Here is a 22635-nt window from a genome sequence, read left to right on the forward strand (position 1 = left end):
AAAACCAACCAGCTTCCTGGACTCTATTAAATTCAAGGTCAAAATGTGACAAATTGTATGATACAATTTTGGCAGTAGCTTTGTAAAAATGTTATCTACCTGTGGACAAGAACATGAAGATAGTTTTTAAAAATGAAAAGTATGTGCGAATATGGTAGGACAATCAGGGTTTTATTCTCTTTTTTCCTCTCCCTAATTTTTTTCTTTTTTTTTTTTTTTTTTACTCTTTGGTTGAACTATCCTTTTGATCTTTTTTCCCCCCTAACCGTAGGGTAAGAACATTAAGCAAATAGTGTTTGCATAAATGATGGCATATTTATGCAGTCACTACAAAGTCTGTATAATATTTTTAATAACATGAAAAATGTTTAAGACATAAAGTTTGTACAAATACCATATGACTTCCAACTGTATAAAAATATAATGTACACTAAAAAAAGACTGCAAATAGAGTGCTACATCTCTGAGTGGTGGAATAATAGTATCTTCTACTCCTATATTCCTTCAGTTTATACCTTGGGCAAATATTGATTTTGATTAGGGAGAAAAACAGTAAATGTTATTTTGCAAAATACATTGTAGTGCAGAGAAAATTCCAAGATAGACGAGCTCTCTCACCCAAATTGCATATCCCTTTTTCCAGCTGGTACCCCACTGGGCATCTGCAGGTGAAGGATCCCTGAGTATTGTTGCACGTGGCTAGGGGTGGGCAGGGGTTCGAGAGGCATTCGTTCACATCTGTGAAGGAGGGAACACAGGACCACAGTGAGTCTGCAGCAGGCAGCACACTCATAATCTGGTATAAGGAGCACTTCCAAGGGCCAGATGGCACTGGATGTGGAGAAAACCAGAAACGAGTGGACGCCGCACTTGTTCTCAAGGGGCCACCAGTCTACTGAGGGTGGGGGAAGCCAGGGGTACAAATAAATATAAATATAAGGCAGGATTTGAAAGTACAGAGAAAGTAAAGGAGGTAAGTATTTTGATGGGAGAGAGAATTAAGGACTGTTTCAAATAACATCTGGACAAAGACTGGAAGGACTTTAATAAGCAGATGTGGGTAGGGGGATTCTAGGCCAAAGCACCAACACAACGAAGGTCAGAGCAGTAAATTGTGGGAGTTTTCAGGGAGCCGTGGGTGGTCCAGGAATGCAGAGTCCACAGAAGGCAGCCGGACCGTGGCGGCCTGTCAATGTCACTGTCTGACATTACTCTGCAGACAATGCATAAGCATTCCAAACTTCAAGTAAGCAGGGTATGAATTTAAAAATCTTACTGCCCTATGTTTTGGAGGAAAAGGAGCCTATTGCCTGCCTCAGTGTGGCACTACATTATAGACCATCGCAGATGACTTTTCTTCTTACCCACACTGCAGTTGTCCCCTTGCCAGGCAGGTGAGCACACACATCGGTACCCAGGATGTGTGGTGAGATCCACAACGCACTTCCCATCATGAAGACAAGGGTGAGTGGTGCAGCTGTTAACTGAAAACACATTTCCAGAATAGAGCGGTTAATCACACAGCAAAGGTAAAAAGGCAGCTCTAGGTAAATATTTAACTCTCTCAGCTAATATTTGATTCTTGCTTATTTCTGTGTACTTGCCCTGAAAAGGCCGTACTACGAAATAGAATGGGTTCCCGGAGGTGCAGAAGAGAAGTGTGGGGACTGGATGCCAGCACTGGCTGTGTACACACAGGCATATTAAACAGCTGGATCCCTGAATACAGGCGCTGGTTCAAATCTGAATGCTGCTTACAGATTCCTGAGCCTGGAAATGATGACATTGCCTTGGGATACTTAACAAATTTTACTTGAAACAATGCCTATTTAAAACACACGTTAAGGGGGACATGACACCTGATCAACTATCCTCCCTGCTCCAAGTTTTCTCTTTTCCAAAGATCTCACACTATAAACGGGTCTCCAAATAACTATGCAGTTGTTCAGAAAAAAGCCTGCAAATGAGCACTCTCTTCACACGGTGTGACCATGAGCCCATCTGACTCCGCCAGGCCCTTTCGAGGCCCAGGCCCCACTGTCCTCCTGGACTGCCGGCTCCTGGGGCAGTGACCACACTCTCTGCTTTGGTCTCTATAACTGGCCTTGTCACACTTGTTATACCGTAAGTGCCTAATAAAGGTTTCCGACACACACTGAGAAAAATCCAAACTCATAACAGAAGGAGAAAAGTGATCTCCAAGGAGAAAAGTCAGTGGTAGAGTGAGAAAAAGAAGACAAAAATCAAGAGTTCTAGCTCCAGAATTTCCCTGAAGACAAATAGGCCAAACCTGAAGATGGTGTCCTTGCTCCTCATGGCTACTTCAGATATACCTAAACGTGTGCACAGCACCTCTATATCCAAATGCTGCACCCACGGGCTCTGTCACAAAAGACATAGCAACAGCCAGTATCAATCCTCCTCCTACTGGTCTACAGTTACCACTGCAGGGGCTGTAATCGGCTTTAAGGGACACCTGTGAATTATGTTCTATCTAATATTGGAATATACTTGGCATCTGGAAATGAAGCCTGTGAGTCCTGAAGCAGGACTGCAAACTCGCCAGAAGCAGCAGCCTGCTTCATCTCCTAGTGGCACTCAGACCACCGGCACGAAGCGGGCACTGATGCATCAGGGCTCTCGGGGCTGCGTGGGCTCTATGGCTGGACCACAAGCTGGATGATGGCTGCCTAGTTGGACCTGCCTCCAATGCCCTCCCCTTCTTCCCTCTTTCCTTCAGTCTCCATTTCACATTTTTATCAATAGAGTTTTCCTTGCCTGAGTCTAGACAAACTAAATATCCAGCAAATTTTGACCTTGATATCAAAGGAGGTACCATCCTACTCCCTATTCCCTGTCCTTAAGTGACAAAGAATCAGGTGGATGGTTTTATTTCTCTTGTCCCAGCAACTTTTACATGGATAGAGATACATAACCTCAAGCGCAATGTCACACAGTCACTATGGGAAAGGTCAGTTCATCGTCTTCTCATTGAACATGTCCCTTCACCCGCATTTATCAGCCAGCGCCATAGTCTTAGGGAAATCTCAGGGGATCAAGAGACGCTTCCCTAGTGACTGGGGCACCAGCTGACTAACCCAGAAGCTTGGGATTCTGATCTGGAAGCAGGCACTTGCTCGCTCTGTGTCTCAGACAAGTCATGTAAAGCTTCTTGACTCCAGTTTCCCACCCTTCAATCTCACTTCACTAGCCCACTCTGGCCTTGTTAAAGGCATGCTTGAAAAGGTCACGCAATTACGGGGCATTATAAGCTACTCACTACTAGTGTCAACACAGCCAACGGCATCTTCTCCTGTCTGCCCTCTGTAACTCAGGGGTGAGAAAAGGGTGAGAAAATGGTCACTGGGGCATTCTTTCCTGCTTTAAGTGATTCAACAGAGAGCACCGAGATCACACCAGAGCCCCTCGCAATCCTCGGCGTGTCCACAGCCACGCCCTACCTGCAGCGGGAGACGACGGTGCTGTGGGTGACCGGGTGCTGCTCCGCACAGTGGAGGTGGTCGATGGAGGAGTTAACACCTTAGCTGTAGAGACAGGCGTGGTTCTGGGGGAAGGAGATGTTTTGAGGAAAGGTGAAGCCAGGCTGTTGTCTTCTATAGGGCCAGGCCCTGTTGTTGATTCTTTGGTCAGGGGGAACAATCTGGTGGCAGCATCTCTATCCACTGGGCTCTCTTCTGTGGTGACAGCACCTTCTGTTGTAACTTGGACCACGAGAATTTCAGGACTGGTTGGCGAGAGCTGAACCACTGTCTGTTCTGTTTCTCTGGCCACTGTCTGTCCTGTGGTGGGGCCACCCATCAGAGCTGCTGTGCTTGACTGGAGGCTAGGGCTGGCCACAGGAGAATGAGAGGTCTCGGGAGTGGTGGCTGCCAAAGCTGGAGACGTGTGGGCTAAGTCGGTGCTCGTGGCTGGAAGGGTTTGCTCAGTGTCTGTAGAAGTGGAGTAGTCTGTGAAAGGCCGGGGTGAAGGGATCCCCAGAGTAGACATCACTGTTACAGCTTTCGTGGCCTCCGCAGGCAGAGTCTGCAGGCTTGGTGGCTTTGATTCTGTAACGGTGTTCTTGAGGTATGGGCTACTCTGGTTCTTAGGAGGATCTGCCGTTTGACTGCTAGGAATAGACGATGCGACTGCTGACATCCGAACTGAAGTCACGGGAGCATCCCTTGTCCTGGGCAGGACGGGGGTAAAAGGTGCATGTGGGAGGGCTGTCTGTGAGTCAGACAGCGAGGCCGGGGCAGACGCCGTCAGGGACACTGACGAGGGTGGAGGCGAGGAGGACAAAGGAGTGGGCGCATCAGGGCTGGACTGCAGGCGGTGAGTGGAGGCCCCAGCAGATGGCAAGGTTGATGAGAACTGGTAGGACTGCGACACTGAGGGCAGGGGCAAGGGTGGCTCCGAGGAAGAAGATGATAATGCACCACCAACAGATTTAGCATCAGTGTCCCGAGGAACCAGAGTGGTCAGCGTATTAAGGGTGGGTGTGTGAGACGGAGAGCTGGCCGTGGACAGAACCAGCGCCCCAGTGGAAGGCTGAGCATGTTCTCCTTGGTGGGATGAGACGTTACTCCTCTCGGTCTGAGCCTGAGAAGAGGGAGAAGAGTCTGAACTCAAAGAGCTTGAGATCTTAACGGAAGAGGTGGAAGTCTCCCTTCCATCCCAGGATGAACTGTTGTCTGTAATGGACAGTAGTGTCCGTTCCCCTTTGGTGAAAGGAGATGAAGCACAGGTATAGTTCGTGTGTTCACTGGAGGTCCTGCAATCAGGATCTGTGCTGCTCGCTCCATCGTAGCTAATCCCAGTCACTGCCAAGGGAAAAAAAACTGCAGTTAGGCCAATCAGACAGGCATCTGTGAACCTGCACTCTGAGACAGACTTTCAGTGTCCGGCCCGTGAACCGCCCCCCCGGGGAAGAGACACTTTCTCTGGAGAGACTGTACAGGGAGGCAGCCAGGGTCTGAATGGACCTGCCCTCCTGTGAAGAGCATAGTGGCAGCATTGGAAACGGTAATAAAAGAGAAGCGGGGCCCCAAATAATAGGGAACAGGTCCAAATTCCTTCCACAGACTTTTTTTTTTTGATAAAAGCAAATTAGTATCTGAAAAGCTCTTAAGACCCCAAATAGAACAATTGTTGTGCCTAAATGGAAAAAGGAAAACCCTCCCAACTTTCCATTCTGTATAATGAGATATTTCTTTCCCAGGAGATTGGCCTCAGCCACAACCCGGCCGGGCTCCTTGATTGCAAGCATCCTGGCGGACAAGCAGTGCCAATGTCTCAGGTAAGCGTGGGGGAGGAGAGGGGTAGGGAGGTGGGAGAACCCAGACAGTGCTCTTCACAGGGAGCTGGTAAGACACTTTCCGGGTTGACAGCAAACTCATTCTAGAAAGTGAAGGTGAAAATGTCATGTCAGACAAGTCACTCAGTCATGTCTGACACTTTGTCACTCCATGAACTATAGCCCACTGGGCTCCTCTGTCCGTGGGATTCTCCAGGCAAGAATACTGGAGTGGGTTGCCATTTCCTTCTCCCAGGGATCTTCCCAACCCAGGGATGGAACCCAGGCCTCCTGCATTGCAGGCAGATTCTTTACCATCTGAGCCACCAGGGAAGCCAAAATCATCCTAGCACCACAAGCAAACTGACAGATATGCCGAGGTAACATGCAAAGAGATCCTGCCCATCACCTCCATGCCCTCCGAAGGTCCTTGTGGCCGCCAGTGACCCCGAGACCGGGCGGGCGTCCCCAGTCACCGTCATGTTTCCCTGCTGTGTGGCACTCTCCATTTCTCCAGTTGTCGCCATCGATCGCTCCACATCCCCGGAAGTCGTGCTACGGTTGGTGAGAGATCGCAGTGTGCGCTCCCCAACTCCAGCGAACGTAGCCAAAGTGTGCGGGCTGTGGGTGCGAACTCCAGGCACTCCCCAGGAAGCCCCCTCCTCAGCTTTGGTACCAGCACCCAGCTCAGGACTGTCTTCGGTGGCTACAAGAGGACAGGAAAGAGGAGGGCTGGTCAGTGTGGTGTACAGCGGGGCTGTGTGAGCCACAACCCTGTCCTCCGCCTTCTCAGGGTCTTTGTCTGAAACTGACGAGGTGAAAACCCAACCTGTGTGTTTTTCCTGCTAACATAGCAGTGACTGAAACCTCCGGAGGCAGTGCGGGATCAGCGCTGCTGTTCACGGGACTTAGATTTACGATAAGTTTCATTACTCCAGTGAACAGGGTCGATACAATATTTCTTCTTGGTGATACATAGTAAACAGTGTTTATGTCAGGGAAATTGGTGGCAGTGGTGGGGGGAAGTGAAAGTGAAAGTCGCTCAGCCATGTCCGACCCTTTGCGACCCCATGGACGACACAGTCCACCAAATACTGGAGCGGGGTAGCCTTTCCCTTCTCCAGGGGATCTTCCCAACCCAGGGATAGAACCCAAGTCTCCCATATTGCAGGCAGATTCTTTACCAGCTGAGCCACCAGTGAAGACCTAAGTGGGCAAAAAACTAACCCTGCTGGAGCTTCCCACCTGACAAGATCGGGGAGGGAGGCTGGTACTACCCTCAAGGCTTCTACCTCCCGGTGGGACCAGTGACAGCTGATGGATGCAGGCCCGCCATGCTACAGTGCTGTTATTCTACAGGGCAGCTCCTCACCCTAGCACCTAGTGAGAAACGGCATCATGGTTAGAGGTTATGGGTGGGCTTGGTTTTTTTTTTTTTTTTTTCTTGGTGGGACTGAATAGGAATAGGTGACACATGAATAAATATCCTTTTCCTTTTTCTCGGGTATATATTTTATGCTATAAACTTAAAGAATCTTAGAGTATTATCAAATAAATCCTTCTTTTCAGAAATGAGGGAAATGAGGACCAATTCTTCTTGGCCTAACTGCTTCATAATCTGGATCTAATGAGAAAAATGGCACTTTTCTGATTCTTATGCCAATTCTTAAGTCAGTCTAGTCCTTGAGAGACCTACCTTGGTGGAAAATGGATGTAAAGCTGAGTATAAGGTCAGTTCACCTCATGATGCTTAGTGTTAAGTGGCTTCGGTCGTATCCAACTCTTTGCAACCCCACGGACTGTGGCCCCCCAGGCTCCTCTGTCCATGGGATTCTCTAGCCAAGAATACTGGAGTGGGTTGCAGTGCCCTCCTCCAGGGGCTCTTTCCAACCCAGAGATTGAATCCACATCTCTTACACCTCCTGCAAAGGTAGGTGGGTTCTTTACCACTAGTGCCACCCAGGAAGCCCTCACTTCATGACAGGTTTGTGTGAACTGATCGGCAGGGATGAACACGGGCACAGGCACACACAGGGAGCTGGGGCAGCACCAGGAAAGCCAGGACCTGGTTGCAGATGTGATCTGACCCTCACGGGGGGACTTAAAAGAGACCCACGCAAAGTCCACCAGGAGAAGCTGGAGAGCTGAGCATACCTGACCACAATTTCCCTGACAAGGAGGACAGCCCTGCAATGATGTTACACAGAATGTAGGCCAACCACCCCTCTCAGGCTGATAGACTTAACACAGGGGGAAGTCATGCCCTGAAACAGAGGGGCTGCACCTGAACTCAGAGGAAGGGAGGAAGAAATCTGAAAGCTGTACGGCAGAAGCTGTGAGCTGTGGGTGCTTCCAAGGAGAAAAGAGAAAGCGTTAATGTTAACCCAGAGCAGGTGGTTTCAGGATCATGGCTCTTCCTTATCTGGTGCCTCAGAACCCCACGTTCCACTCACACTGAGGTCACATTGTCCACACACCAGTTGCACCCTGACTGCAGAGTGTAGGGTACTGAAGAGATGGAAGAGGGAAATTCTGTGGGATGTAAACTCCAGGCCTGCGAAGGCGAAACCTCTGAGACCACCGGGCAGGGCAGAAAAGGATACCTTGTGTTTAAGTGACAGAAAGAGTGTGTTTTCCATGCCTGGACATAGAACAGCACAAACAGTCTCCACCCACACGTGGTATTCTTTACAACAAAGCATATGCTTTTCCATATCACATCAGTAGTAAATAATAATTTTCCTCATTAATTACAGAACTCAATAGCAGGGGAAAGAGCTTCCACTGTTAGTGGTAGAGAGGTAAGAATTCAAACCTATTATCAGCTTAAATGATAAGTTACTGCGTTTTTGGTTTATCAACATACAATTTACATTGATAAGGCTGATGAGAATTGTTTTCAAAATATTTTCCAAAACATGCTTAAAAAGGAACATCAAAGGAAAAGTTTTCTCAAAGCAACAGACTAGAATTCATCAAAATTAAAAAATTCGTGCTGTTCATGGGATAACAGCAAGAAAGTTCAAAGACAACCCATAGAATACGAGAAAATGACTGCAAATCATCTTTCTGATGAAGGACAAGTATCCAGAATATATAAAGAACTCTCACAACTCAACTAAAGAAAGATAAACCACCCGATTTAAAAAGGGTCAAAAGATCTAAGCAGAAGTTTCCGAAGAATATATACAAATGGTGAATGAGCACATGAAAAGATGCTCACCATCACTAGTTAGCTGCGAAAACTGCAATCCAATACCACTTAAGACGCCACCTAACCTCCACTAGGACTGCTGTTACTGTTGCTCAACTGCTAAGTCATGTTCAACTCCACGAACTGCAGCATACCAGGAGCCCTTGTGCTTCACTATCTCCTGGAGTTTCCTCAAATTCACACCCATCGAGTCGGTGATGTTATCTAACCACCTCATCGTCTGCTGCCCCCTTCTTCTTCTGCCCTCAATCTTTCCCAGCATCAGGGTCTTTTCCAATGAGTCAGCTCGCTAGAATCAAAAGAGCTCGACAACAACAAATGGTGTTAAAGGTGCTAAGAAACTAAAACCCTCCTACTTTGCTGGTGGGAATACAAAATGGTGCAGCCACTCTGGAAAAGTTTGGTAGTCCCTCAAAGGTCAGAAACGGAGCTACCATCTAACCTGGCTATTCCAAGAAAACATCTGTGCACACAAAAACATGTACTTGAATGTTCACAAGAGTACTATTCATAATAACCAAAAGGTGGGAACAACCCTGATATAGGTATAACTGATAAAGGTATACATTACAATGTGGCACATTCATACAGTGGGACAGTATTTGGCAGTACCAAGGGATGAAGCACGGACACACGCCACAGCATGGATGAGCCTTGAAAACCTGATGCTAAGTGAAAAACACAAAGACCACACGTTTTATGGTTCCATTTATAAGCAACATCTCGAGTAGGCAAGTCTATAGAGGCAGAAAGTAAATTCATGGCTGTCAGAGGCCCAGAAGAGCAGAGAATGGGGAAGAGACCACAATGAGCACAGTTTCTTTTTGGGATGATGGAAACGTTCTGGAATCAGATGGTAGTGATGGTGGCCCAACTCTGTGGCTATACCAAAACCCACGGAATTGTACATTTAAATGGGCGAACTGTACAGAATGTGAAATATAGTACAATAAGGCTGTTTAAAAGGGGGAAAGGAGAATGTCTCTTGATGAAAGCCCAGACCTGGCGTGAACAACCACTCACGAGGAGGTGATACTCTCACCTTCCAGAAGCTGTGTGATGGCGGCAGCATGGGGGTGTGGGGTGAGCTCTAAGGGCTGGAAGGACACTGCAGAGAAGTCCCCGAGCCGTGTGTGGCAAGTGATAACAGCAGCATCTTGGAGACATTACAGAAAAATTGGGGAATATACAGGTATATGGGTATCAACCAGCTAGAAGGATGGCCTGGAGATATTGAGAGGCCTGCAGAACTATTTCATTATCACTGAAGATCAAGCTCAGGCAGCCCCCCACCCTCCTCGGGGTGCGGTTCCGTGGATGGAGACTCACTCGAGCGCTCCCCGCGAGGTGCCGAGAAGCCCAGACTTTCTGAGGAGGATGAAGACAAGGCCTCGGTGGCCAGCTCAGAGTAGCTCATTTCATACAGCGCTGGGTCACTTCCTTGAGACTGTGGGGCAGAGGCTGAGAAGCGGGTCAGAACCGAAGCATTCACAACCTCAGGATGGGAAGTGGAGCTTCCTGCTGCACCTGCAAAGGGCTCGCTGCCGGTGGAAAACCAGAGAGCGGTGCTCTCTTCACCTCTGACTGGTGGGATGGACCGAGAGGAGGTTTCTGTCTGAGACACAGGGCTGCCATTCCCTGAGCCAGAGCCACTGGCCAGCTGGGGTCCTCCGGAGGCTGAAAGGTGTCAGACATAAAAGGCCATTAAGTGGATGTAAGAGAGATCCCTCCACAACTAAGACATGAGCTCCCCAAGAGAAGGTGCCCTCTGCAAGGACCTTGTACAGTGTTTACTATATGTGTGACGTGACGTACACTTCCATGTTCTAAACAATTATTTCAAAACTATTCAGTGTCAATAAGACAGCAATACCAAAAACTGGTGAAGAGCGGAGCTTTTAAACAGCATGTGCAAAGTCTCAGAGTAACTTACAGGCTTGAGTGTTTTATTCTTTCCCCTAAAACATGGGGTAGTACGAGCCAGTGAGTATGCTGCTACGTCCATCAAACACAATGTGCCCAAATATTATGCTTAGTCAGTATTTTCCTAAGGCAGTTCTATTATAAATAAAGGTTATTCTAATTCTGAAATACCACAAAAAAAGAAAAAAAAAAATCAACCATGGGGGCTCACTAAAACCATGAACTTGAGGAGTATATTTACATACTCTGCAGATTTATTTGTGAAGATGATCTGTACATAAGATAACTGAAGCTGGCTTTAAAGAGCGGCCAGCTCTCAGTCTGCAGTTGAAGCTGCAGAGCCACAAGATGCATCAGCACCGGGAGCTCGGAGGTGGGAGTCTCAGCTCTGCGGTGAGTGAGATAAAGATCACGCACTCACTCCTTAAACCAGCTGAGCCTCAGTTTCCTCACCTACAAGAAAGCAGGAGGAATGATGCCTGTTTCACTAATTTCACAACATTGTCATGGGGCTGAAAATCAAAATGTGATAATGTGGTCTACCAGATAAAGGAGATAGTGTTATCCAAGAAAACAGCTGTTTTCTTTTTTTTTTTTTTTAAGATTACAAATGGTCTTGAAGTGACCCCTTGAAAAAATTCAACAATTTTTAAATGTCCATAATAGATCAAATAGAGATTGAAGACTTACTTGGAGAATCATTTTGCCAAAATTCCCTTGAGATGTTGGAAGATGTAGGACCAAATGCAATTTCTGTGGACAGCTCTGTGAATGCCCCATTCCCTGGGCTCCCGAATACTCCACTGCTTCTTCTCAACTCTGCCTCCGACGGGGAAGAATGGACTGATGATGAAGTTATGGCAATTTCAGAGTCCTCGGGGAAATGTTCTGTCTCATTCAGAGGTCGCAGACTGGTGGCTGAAGACTGGGGCGTCCTTTGGACACTGTTGGGGAACGTGGTGGCAACATGGACACTCTCTGTCCCACTCACCGAGGAGCTGTGGACAGCAGTAGAGTTGTTTAAATCCTCTGTACTTCCAGAAGCTAGAACGGAAGAAAATATGCTTTAAGACTAGCCAGGGTATATCTGGATACAAATGATGGTAATTACATTTTGGTAGGTGAATATATGTAATATGGATCTAATAGATAAACACACCTAACTCATTCTCCCTCTTTTCACAGAGCTAAGTGAAGAAGCATGAGATCCTTCACTGAGCACAGAGAAAGCTTCAGATCAAGCTAAGAGGAAGACAGCAGAAAGCCTCTAGACCCGATTTGCGTCAGTCTATATAGAAGAAGCTAAAAACTTCTGTTCTTGAGTCCACCTTATAACCTATATAGGACAGACCACTGTGACACAGTCTGTGTTTTGTTTTGTTTTAGCCACGTAAGCCTTTTGTTCAAATGCTATTATAGATTAAAGCCTATACCTAAAACTGCATAAAAGTGGGTGCATTACAGGGGACCGTGTCCCCAGCGAGGAGGCCTTGGGCTCTGCATCCACAGTCGGGACAATGGTGGCCTAGAACAGTCATTCCCAGCCTTGCCGCCAGCGACAGTTCTTTATTACTTGCCACCTCAGGGCCATTGTAAAACTGACATTTCAAAAGACTATTAACCAAGCTGCATTTATTAAGTAGCAGAGCTTCTAATCAGCAGGAGATACTCATCATTACCCCACTGATTTGATTTAATTCCACCCAAAAGCAACAGGCTCCATCCCTGGAGTTAACCTCATGAAGCTTTGGAGACTGGCTCACACAGTACTCCAGCGGGTCCCAAGGACTCCAGGTTGGGAACAGCATTTCTGATGAAATGGATGGCAGACACTGGAACAGTTGTCAAGAGCCTCAAGAGCTGAGTAACACACCATTGGTCAAAGTGGACAGTCTGCTCTACAGAAGTACAGTGGCTTGCTGGTGGTTCCCTTCCACAAAGAACTTTCCAAAGGACACCCTGAGAAATGACCTCCAGAAGGGTGCACTGAAAGCCTCATGCCAAACAGGAATAAACTGCAGGGAAGCCTGGTGAGTGGGCAAGAAGACCCAGAGGCAAGAAGGAAGAGCGCTTTTTTTCTCTTTTTAAGCCAAATTTTTTAAAAAGTACTCTCTATACCTATAAAATGAAAAGCTTCAAACTGTTAATTATGACCCAGGAAAGGAAAAAAAATAAAGTCCTCATTATAAACGTTTCTTTGAAGACCAGTCCAACATGCAGTCCTAACAAAAGCACAGATAAAAGTTAAACATACACATAGAGGGCGAGCACAGGAAACAAAAAGGCTCCTTCTACTTTCGTACCAAACCACAGAACCAGGTATACCTAGAACACAGGCTGTGGCTCTGGCTGCTGGACCTTGAGGGAGACAAGGAAGACGCAGGCAATCCATAAAACCAGTAACTAAATCAAAGGAAGAGAGAGACCTGGAAACAAAAACAGTTGCCGCCTATAGCCATCCCTACTTAAGACCAAAAACAAATGGACCTGGGGTTTTTGAGCACAAGCCATCCATTCTCCTTGCTTAACCCTGAACTAAGCCTTTCTCTGCTACAAACTAACAAAAAAGGTTCAGTATTTAAAAAAAAAAAAACAAAGCACAACACAGACATGTCCCAAATCCTCACTCACCTACTTCGCTTCTTGGGCCTAACTTCGTTAGAGTCACCATCTATATCCACCAATTACAGCCCCATTGGACTGCTGAGTGCTCCTTCAAAACACTTCTATTCCCAGTAAATTGCATTATTTCATCGACTCAGTGCACAGTGATGGTTTTATTGGACTCAGCCTGAATACCTGTCCAGCAAAGCAAATGGCCTCAGAAATACAACCGTAAACATCACAACCGCTGAAAGTCACAAAAGGAAAACGGCTAGGTTTTCCCTGACCCTGAGGCTCCACGGAACACTGTTTCACCATTTCATTATCATCAGTATTACAAGCTGCCTTTTCAACCAATAACAATGTGCCATACTTTACGTAGACCTCCAGATTGTGCTGCCTAAGACTTTATTTGTATAATCCCATTCAGTCCTCACAGCAAAGCTACTAAGCAGTGTGAATACTTCTGCAGAGTTGGTGCTTCTTAACAAAAGGAGAAAAGGCTTGGTCAAACTAATCTACAGTCACCACTTATGTTACCAAATGCGCACCTGCTGAATACATCTAGGGGGAAATGTGCTATGTTTATAATCAGCAGAACAGCACTGCTGATTATTTAATAATTGCCCTTCCTTGCTCATTTTCTACCCTTGAAGCAGCCATTCAAAAATGAGAAGACCATCCATTTTGGAGCAGAAAAAGCTAATTCCCTAATATTTATAATAAGGGGTGAAAAGAACACCTGCTCTTCTGGGGAAAGAACACAGGTCCCTCTCCCATTACAACACAGTGTACTGGAGCCTCGGGCACATGTTACGATGCTTGCCCTCGACTTGGCTGTGACCCAGAACTTGCCAAAAATCTTGCTGAAGCAGCTGATATTTGGCAAGGGTATTGCTAAATCTACAACCTTCTGAGTTATTTATATTCTCTTCCTCTACAAAGTGAAATCACCACAGAGCAATTTACCTGGACCATATCAGCTCAGCTGCCCACAGAAACACTTTCATGAGTTGAGATCCATTACCACACCCTCTGCTCCTATTTAGTATATATAGAAAACGTCACCTTTTAAAGAACATTAGCACAATTTCCACAAAACAGCAATTGAAGGCATTTTCTATTATGATCCTCAATATTCGTTACATAAAATTCCTCTTAGAAGGTACTGCCCCCAAAACACTGAAGCCTATGGATGAAATTGTATTACTCACTTTATCTGACAATATATCATACCCAACCCAGTTTCCCTCTGTGCCCTGGTTTCCAGGAAGCTCGGTACTAAATTTAGTGCTCAACTGTAGCCACTCTCACATAGTTCAACATACACATATCTCTTTTCACCTTTAAAAGAGAACTTTTTTCCCTATTAGTTGCTTTGCTTACTTTTCCCCCTAATTATCAAATAGCACATGGTCATTCGAGAAAATATAAAAAGTAGAGAAGGAAAAAAAAAGGAGGAAGCAAAAAGTTTCAAATGGCTTCCGATCTCTTTTTTTAAAATCTGAGTTAGCTGTCTAGGCCTATACTTGATTTAATGCATATATTTATTAGCATGTAATTTATTTTTGAAAGCAGGCAACTCCTGGCTACCCAAGCCTCAGAAAGGCTATGTTGTGTGTACATCTGTGTGCAGCAGAATGAGAAGTGAAGGAGTCACAGAATACAAAGGCTGATGTGTCTGGAATAACAGATGCTGGAACTAGAAGGATCTTCAGGATCAGCTGGTCTAATCCCTTCATGTTTCGAATAAGGACCCCCATCCTCCCCAGGCCCTAGTGAGCAGCATCAGTCCTCTGACTGATCCAAGTGCCAGGACTTTCACAGGGTCACATTCACTAGTGACAAAGCAGCCAAGTGTCACAAAGTACACGCCCCCGCCACACTCCCTCTTGGCTTCGATTCCCCTCGGAGAGGCCAGCTGGGTTGGGTGACTCCCAGTCTGTGTCTGCCAAGTCCTGCTGGCTTTCTCAGCACTCTTGCCTGCATGCCTAGAACTCCTAGATCCCACAGTCAGGAAATCTACATCTCAAAATTCAGGTTTCAGGGGAGGTAGAAGATACACTAGAGCTCTGGTTAGCAGGTTAGCAGGGACCAGCCCAGCACTCAGAATAACGCAGAGCTCTGGGACTTCCCTGGCAGTCCAGTGGTTAGGAGTCTGCCTTGCAAGGCAGGGGATGCAGGTTCAATCCCTGGTCAGGGCACAGAGATCCCACATGCCGAGGGGCAACTAAGCCCATGTGCCACAGCTAGAGAAGCCCACACACTACAAGGAAGACCCAGCACAGCCAAAACACAAAATAAACAAAAATAATAAAGCAGAGCTTCATCTCCACATGGCTTCAGGCCCTTGTTCATGTCCCCTGTACATCCCTGCAGCAGGATGGGGCTAGCAGGCTAGATCCAGATGGCTGGCAGTCACATCCTCAATGCCTGGGTCTCCCTGCATTGAACAGCACCCCAAGTCCCCTCCAGTATCTAAGAGCGAGGTGGGACTCTACCTGGAATAGAACAACTGGTTCACTAAGAAGGAAGTGCAATGCTCAGCAAAGGATTTAAGGAAGAGGAACGATACGGTAGACCACTTCAAAAATCAAAAGTATAATGTTCTAAAAGGATGAAGGAATTGGAGGGCTAAATATTTTTCTGAAAGTATAGATGACTACAGTCAAAGCCAGTCGTTGGAAACATAGACTGATTTTCAAATATACCACAATAAATATACCACAGCAGTGGGTTGAATTTAAAGTATAAATATTAAATGACCCTGACCAGAGTCGAGTTTAGCCTCCTAGAAAATGCTTCCTTTCCATCATTTCATAAAGTGGTTCTTAAACCACCGAACCACAGGACTTTGAAGCTGGAAAGGATCGTAGCTTTTATCCAATCTAACCAACGTTTAAGAATAATTTTAAAAGCAATCCCCTAAAAATATGAATCATAAATTATACACATACCCAGTTGGCAGGAAACTATATAGAGTATATGAAAGGGGAATGGGCTGCTTTCAATAGGTATTCCAGAGAGGATCTCCGTTTTCACTTTGATGACATAAACTGGAACCCCTAGTCCTGTAAAGTATTTCTAATATCCTCTGAAATGGCAACTTCTGAAGCTCCCAAGGATACTTCCCGCCCTCCGGCCCTGCTCCCCACGGCACGCAGATGGAAACACACGTAGTGCGCACAGGCTCCGAATGAAATCTCACAGAAGAGAAACGCTGGGCAGTTTCCAGCACTGCCTGTGGCTGGATGTACCCTGTAACATTTGGCACATGCTCATCCCCTTCCTCGTCAACTGCACCCCACTGTGGGGCAGAGGAACCTAAGAGAAGTAACAGTCACAATCTGTGTCCTCAGAGGATTACAGTGCAGCTGGGTAGAAGGTGAAGATGGATAAGGATAAGCTAGCGTGACCTGGTGCATGGCTCAGAGGGTTCATGAAAGGCTCAGTGGAGGTGGGACACCTACATGGAGACTTAACTGATGGCCAGGGGTTGGAACACAAAGGGCCCGGGGATCCACCACTGCAACCTTGCAAACACCTGCCTGTATGGGTTTTCTTGAAATGATGCCCAGAGAAAACTGTCTGTTATCTTTGCTATTGAAAGAAACATTTTTGCAATAATGAGGAAATACAAATATAACTCTCTGTCGAATGGCACAATGTTCACCATTTTATTCACCCTGGAACTGGTCTCTTAGGCAAGAACACACACCACCACTCTCAGTCTTGGCTGTGTGTGTATGTGTGTATGTGGGGGAAAGGGGAAAAAGCAGGGCCTGGTGGAGAGAAAGGTCTAGAGCAGCTACCAGACCAACTATTATTTTCTTCCTTATACAAGTAAAGAAAACACATTTTAAAAATGAACTCAGCACCGAGATAAATTGTGCAGGTTGTACTTTTAACCCCCAATACTTTGCCCTGGTGCTTAAAGTCTTTTTCCTTAGCCCCTGTGATGAGTATGTAACTGGCTGGACATTCAGGGCCATTTATTTCTATTCTACATGACTTCAGAGGGTGAAGCTGGGACAGAAGCACTCACATGAGGGATGGTCAGAAGGAGGGGAGTAAGCCGATGTCCTGGAGAGAGGCGGCCAGGAGGGCTCTGGTCCTGAGGAACTTCTCTGCCTGGGGAGTGCTGTCTCTTCTCCCCCCTCCACAGCAGGGAGAGAGGACTGGCTCAAAACTGAAGTGGCAGCCATTTGGGTGTGCACAGTTACTTCTTCGGGGAGCCCCTGTGCCCCCGCCGGGGAACCCCAGGATGTTCCACTCTCCATGTAAAGAGGGGCAGTTCTTGCTTCTGACCCTGAACTGCTGGATGGCGGGTGACGCTTTCCCAAGGCTGAAAGTAGACAGAGACAATTAACATTCCACCAGCAGACTTCCAAATGTCTGAACCATCTTTGAGTGAGCTCACCTCTGACCTCTATAAAACAGACACGAGAAGAAATTAGGAGCAACTGTTCATTCTTTGAAAAATTTCCTCCTGAAGCAGAGACCACAGACTCACACAAAGGCTGTTTTCAGATCTCGCAAACAAAGACTCTGCATTTTATGGTAAAATTATCAACAAAGGAGCACAAAGAAGCTAAATATCAGATGACATGGAACCAGAGGTCGGTTTTGGATCATGACACATCACTCACATTCCACAAAGCTGGTCCCAGAATTTACTTAAATTTAACATAAAATTTCCACAATCTGAATGACCAACAAACCCAGGCAGCATCACATACAGTTTCTAAGCTCTATATCCACCATTCACAAATGGAATGTAAAATTCTGCCCTACATACCCTTTACAGAATTGAGTCCCCCAATCAGACCTCCCATCACTGGGGTGGGATGGGTCATCTTTGATGGTTTCAGCCTCTTCCTTTAGGTCATCACCAAAGCGTATCAGTTTTCCTTTGTGAAGAGTCTTTACTGATTCTTTCCTCTCCATCCCCAAAGCCACCAGACCATACGTTAACACCAGGCTATACATTAGCACCTGGTATCTGGCTTTCTGTGTCTGCTTGGGTGCTCTCCGGGCTCCAGGTTACTTCTGCTCCATCTCCCACCCCAGACATCGTCTACCCATCTGCCAGATGCACCTGCCCAAATTCACTTTAATCATGTGACTGCCTTGTTCAAAAATCTTCAGTGACATTCCCCATCACACCAAATCAAAACTGCTTGGTTTTCAAAGTGTTGGCTAATTGTGCCTAACCCCACCCACACGACTGTCCTACCCGCTGCTCCTCTCCTGTGTGTGTGACTTACATCCTCCCCATCCACAAAGGGCCACATTCTCTTCCTTCCTCTGTACCTTCGCTCACATGACCCGGACACTGCACTCCTCAGCCACCCCTCCCACCTTGCTCAGATACACAGGCTTCGGCTCAAATCTCAGCTCTGAAACCCGTTAACTGTCTGACCTGCACACATTGGACTGATGGATTTCTCTAGCTTCAGTTTCCAAATTCCTAAAATGACAGCAATGTGACCTTATCACTTGCTGTGAGAATAGAGAGACGAGATATGTTGGTGATGAGTGGGTATCTAGTCGGTGCTAGCTTTCTTTGTCTTCGCTTCTTCAATCAAATCTTGCTCATCCAGCCTGAGCCCCTTATTGAAATCTTTTGCTAAAAATGGCAAAACAGTTTGTGCTGTGCAGACTGGCACAAGAACAACCATCTGAGCTACGTCAACACAAACAACACAGCCCAGCAGTCCACCAGACCTGGTACCTAGGAGACGGCTGAGCGTGGCAGGACCGCCAATGTGGTGTGGATTTGGTATGGCCGTGGAATGTAGATTCCACAGGATTGGTCAGGCCACTCAGCAAATCTGCACCCTCCCCTGGTCTATACTTACAACTCAATTAACCACAATGAGCCACAGGTGGAGCCTAAGGAACAGTGTGGTCCTCTCTGTCCCAGGACCCTTGGCTGAGCATCATGACTCAGGATGGGGGAAGGCAGAGATCATCAGATATTTGGTTTCCCAGGACTGGATATTCATGCACGAAATAGTGTCATTAGCATAAACTCACCTAAGGTGCTGCTCTGAGAAGTCAGAGTCGTTGTTCTTCCAGGCCCATAGTGGGGAACGGTGAACTCTGTTCTCCCTGAAGAGTCATTTATTCCTCTAGCAGCTGCTGTTTCAGTTTGTAAGGTGATGTTTTCTGGAGCATCCAAAGAAGGATGGATCTTCCTGGGGGTCTGCACCATGACACCCTCTTTGGAGACCACTGTTGAAAAGTCCACTTGATTCTGATCAAAGGTAATGTTTTCTATTTGGGGTTCAGTGTTGCTTTCTAGCCAGTGGTTTTTTACAACAGCTGAAACAAGAGGAAAACAAATCAGTGAGAACTTATTGCCTTCTAAAAAGAGCACTGAACCTTCAGAAAACATACGTAAGCACATACATCAATGGAGAAGTGGGTTCAAGGAGAATAACTTCACCTTTCTTTTTCTCCAACAGTAATTATTCTTGCAATCCAGGGGAAGAAATTAGAAAGCAACAATATTATACAGGATTAAATTTTACAATAAACAGAATAAGTGATGAAGATCGATAGAAAGAGACCAATTTGAAGTTATTGCTGACCACATAGCTCCTTGAAAAACCCATTTTTATGTTCCCATTTGGGAATGATATTTTTCTTTCTGCTTAGGATTGAGGTTGGTGTTGAGAAAGCTTTGCAGGGATGAATGAAGTCACTTCTATCCATATGAGTCAGACAAAAATGGCCAGCCATTGGACCAGCAAATGTTGCAGGCAGAACCTACAGTTCAACTCAAAATATAACACACACACACACACACCAAAGGAGCAAGTTATCTTCTAGATCAGCCCTGTCCAAGAGGTATATAAAGTAAGCCACAAATGCAAGCCACATAAGTAACTTTAAAACTTACAGTAGCGCATTTTTAAAAGAAATGGGTGAAAATAATTTTAACAAATATTTTATTTACTCCAACATATTCAAAATAATACTTCAATACGTAACTGATATAAAACTATTGAGATATTTTGCATTCTTTTTTCAGAATTAAACCTTTAAAGTCCAGAGAGTAATTTGCCAGCCACACTTCAAGGGCACAATAGCCACATGAGGCCATATAGACAGTGCAATTCTAGAGCAGAGGTTTTCGACATTGTCCCCTCTCTGATCCACTCCTACCTGAAGCAATGACGCACAGACTGGAGTTGGAGGGGTGCTGATTATAAATTCTTCCATAAAGAGATTCTGATGACCTTTCCTAAGGGAATCATTTCCTCCCCAACCCCCTTGAGAATTACTTTTTCCATGCTTCCTATTCTGTTTCCTGTAAGTGATAATTAACAGAAGCTTCCTAAGGAGGAGGGCATTTCCTAGGCATCTGAGTTCCCCTCGGGCCCAGCCCCAGACAGGCAAGGTCCACACTCAGCTAGAAATGGGATGTGGAGTGGTGTTTCCAGGGCAGCTACCAAGTACATAAGTTCAACGTGCGACTCTAGGGTTATGGACAGCAGTGAGCAACCCACACAGCATGTAACCTTTGTTCTTCCTCTCTGAGCTGCAAAGGCCAGCTGACCTCCCAAGAGGAGGGAAAGGATCTGAAGATGCCCTCCCTACCCTCTTGGTCATCTTGGCACAATGAGATAAGTTATTCTCAAAAGAAGCCAGAAAAAAGTGATTGTCAGGAGGCAGAAGGGACTTTAAAACCCTTGCTCCAAAACTGGTAAGCCATGAGCAAAGAGAAGGAAATGAAGTTAGTTCTATTTACAGCCTGAAGACGAGTGTGAGGCTTGGCCAATGGTCAGAATGGCTGAGCCTCTGGAAGCAGCAACGTCTCCTTTAGGGAGCAAGAGATGGGTGCCCCACGATCCAATCAGCTCAAGGAATTCCAGTCTTCAAACGGAAGAGAATGGCCACGTGAAGACAGGACATGGCTATCACTGAACCATGCTGTCTCCCTGGAGGGTTGACTAAAAACAGAAGGCAGGAAAAATGCACACTATAAACAAAACTAAAAGGTAGACTATTGTCCTGCAGTATCCTGAATAACCCTGCCGCTAACAACAACTAAAAACGCTGAATAAAATGTTTTCTAAAGAATACTTATAAACGCATTGCTGAGTTAGCAAGCAAATCTAGTGAGGTCAAAAATGAACCGAGAGCTGAAATTCAGAGAGGTGAGCTAAACTCCAAAGCTGGCAGCTGCTCTGGGGCACCTGCTCATCATTTGTGACCTTGATCTTCTGTCCTGGTGGCCACAGGGATGCAGGAGATCGGAGGGAGCCTGAGAGAAAACTCCTATATGAAGTCGAGACCAGGGCTATACCTTGGGTGTAAGGCAAGTAGAAACAAACCTGCCCTGCCGAAGAGGACAGCACTAAATCTGGCCCCTCAATCTTGGTTTCAGGTGAAAGAAAAATAACAACTCACCCAAGAATTGATAACCATAAAGCTAGCCCTTATGTGGGTGTGCAGCACATAGAACACCTGTGTGGTCTAAACCTCAAGCCACGGGTATATTTAAAAGTGATCCTACAGAGATATGATGCTAAGTGAAGTAAGTCAGGCAGAGAAAGACAAATATCATATGATATCACTCATAGCCTGAGTTTTCTCTCAGGCTCCCTCCTATCTCCTGCATCCCTGTAGCCATCAGGACAGAAGTTCAAGGTCACAAATGATGAGCAGGTGCCCCAGAGCAGCTGCCAGCTTCGGAGTTAGCTCACCTCTCTGAATTCCAATTTTTAAAATTGGAATTATTTGATGATACAATGATACAAATGAACTTATTCACAAAACAGCCTTACAGATATCAGAAGCAAACTTACAGTTACCAAAGGGGAAATATAGTGGGAAGGGATAAATCACACTACTACAAATAAGACAGGCAACCGACAAGAACACATTGTATAGTACAGGGAACTCTACTCAATATTCTGTGATAACCTATAGGAGAAAATAATCCAATAAAGAATGAATATTTGCGTAACTGAATCACTTTGCTCTATACCTGAAACTAACAACATTGTAAATCAACTATACACCAAAGAAAATTATTACAAATATGTTTTTAAAAGTGGTCCTGAACCTTGTGAATATACTAGAAGCCACTGAATTATATATAGGCATACCTCATTTTATTGTAACTCACAGATACTGCATTTTTTTTTTTACAAATTCAAAGTCTGTGGTAATCCTGTGTCAATCAAGTCTATTGGTACCAAAAGCATTATTTTTAACTAAAATATGTACATTGTGCTTTTTAGACATAATGCTGTTGTACACTTAACAGACTACAGTATATTTTAAACACAACTTTTAAATGCACTGGGAAACCAAAAATTCCATGTGACTTGCTTTATTGTGATATTCACTTTATTGCAGTGGTCTGGAATTAAACCCACAATATCTCGGAGGTATGCCTGTACTTTAAAATGCTGAATTCTATGGTATGTAAATTATATCACAAACCACACACACACACACACTGTTAATGGGGAGGAAAAAGTGGTGCTGATACACAGTGTCTCTGAGTACTAGGGAGGAACAAATGCGAATGATCTGTAGGTGAACATACCTTCCCCTTATTTTTTTATTTAAAATTGGA

The 22635-nt window shown here is 45.7% G+C and overlaps 1 protein-coding gene across 1 annotated transcript in view; it reads right to left on the bottom strand.

The window, feature by feature from the left end:
- HEG1 (heart development protein with EGF like domains 1) overlaps positions 1–22635 on the bottom strand; it is an 83531-nt gene that overhangs the window by 42589 nt on the left and 18307 nt on the right. Inside the window, exons 2-9 of the mRNA XM_027536483.1 lie at positions 19077–19364; positions 17083–17382; positions 11124–11477; positions 9840–10187; positions 5706–6002; positions 3462–4823; positions 1365–1484; positions 619–738 (exon numbers count right to left, since the gene is read on the bottom strand). Of these exons, the coding sequence (XP_027392284.1) occupies positions 619–738; positions 1365–1484; positions 3462–4823; positions 5706–6002; positions 9840–10187; positions 11124–11477; positions 17083–17382; positions 19077–19364 (3189 nt within the window). The remainder of the gene's footprint in view (positions 1–618; positions 739–1364; positions 1485–3461; positions 4824–5705; positions 6003–9839; positions 10188–11123; positions 11478–17082; positions 17383–19076; positions 19365–22635) is intronic.

Source organism: Bos indicus x Bos taurus, chromosome 1, assembly GCF_003369695.1.
Source record: "Bos indicus x Bos taurus breed Angus x Brahman F1 hybrid chromosome 1, Bos_hybrid_MaternalHap_v2.0, whole genome shotgun sequence".
NCBI lineage: Eukaryota > Metazoa > Chordata > Mammalia > Artiodactyla > Bovidae > Bos > Bos indicus x Bos taurus.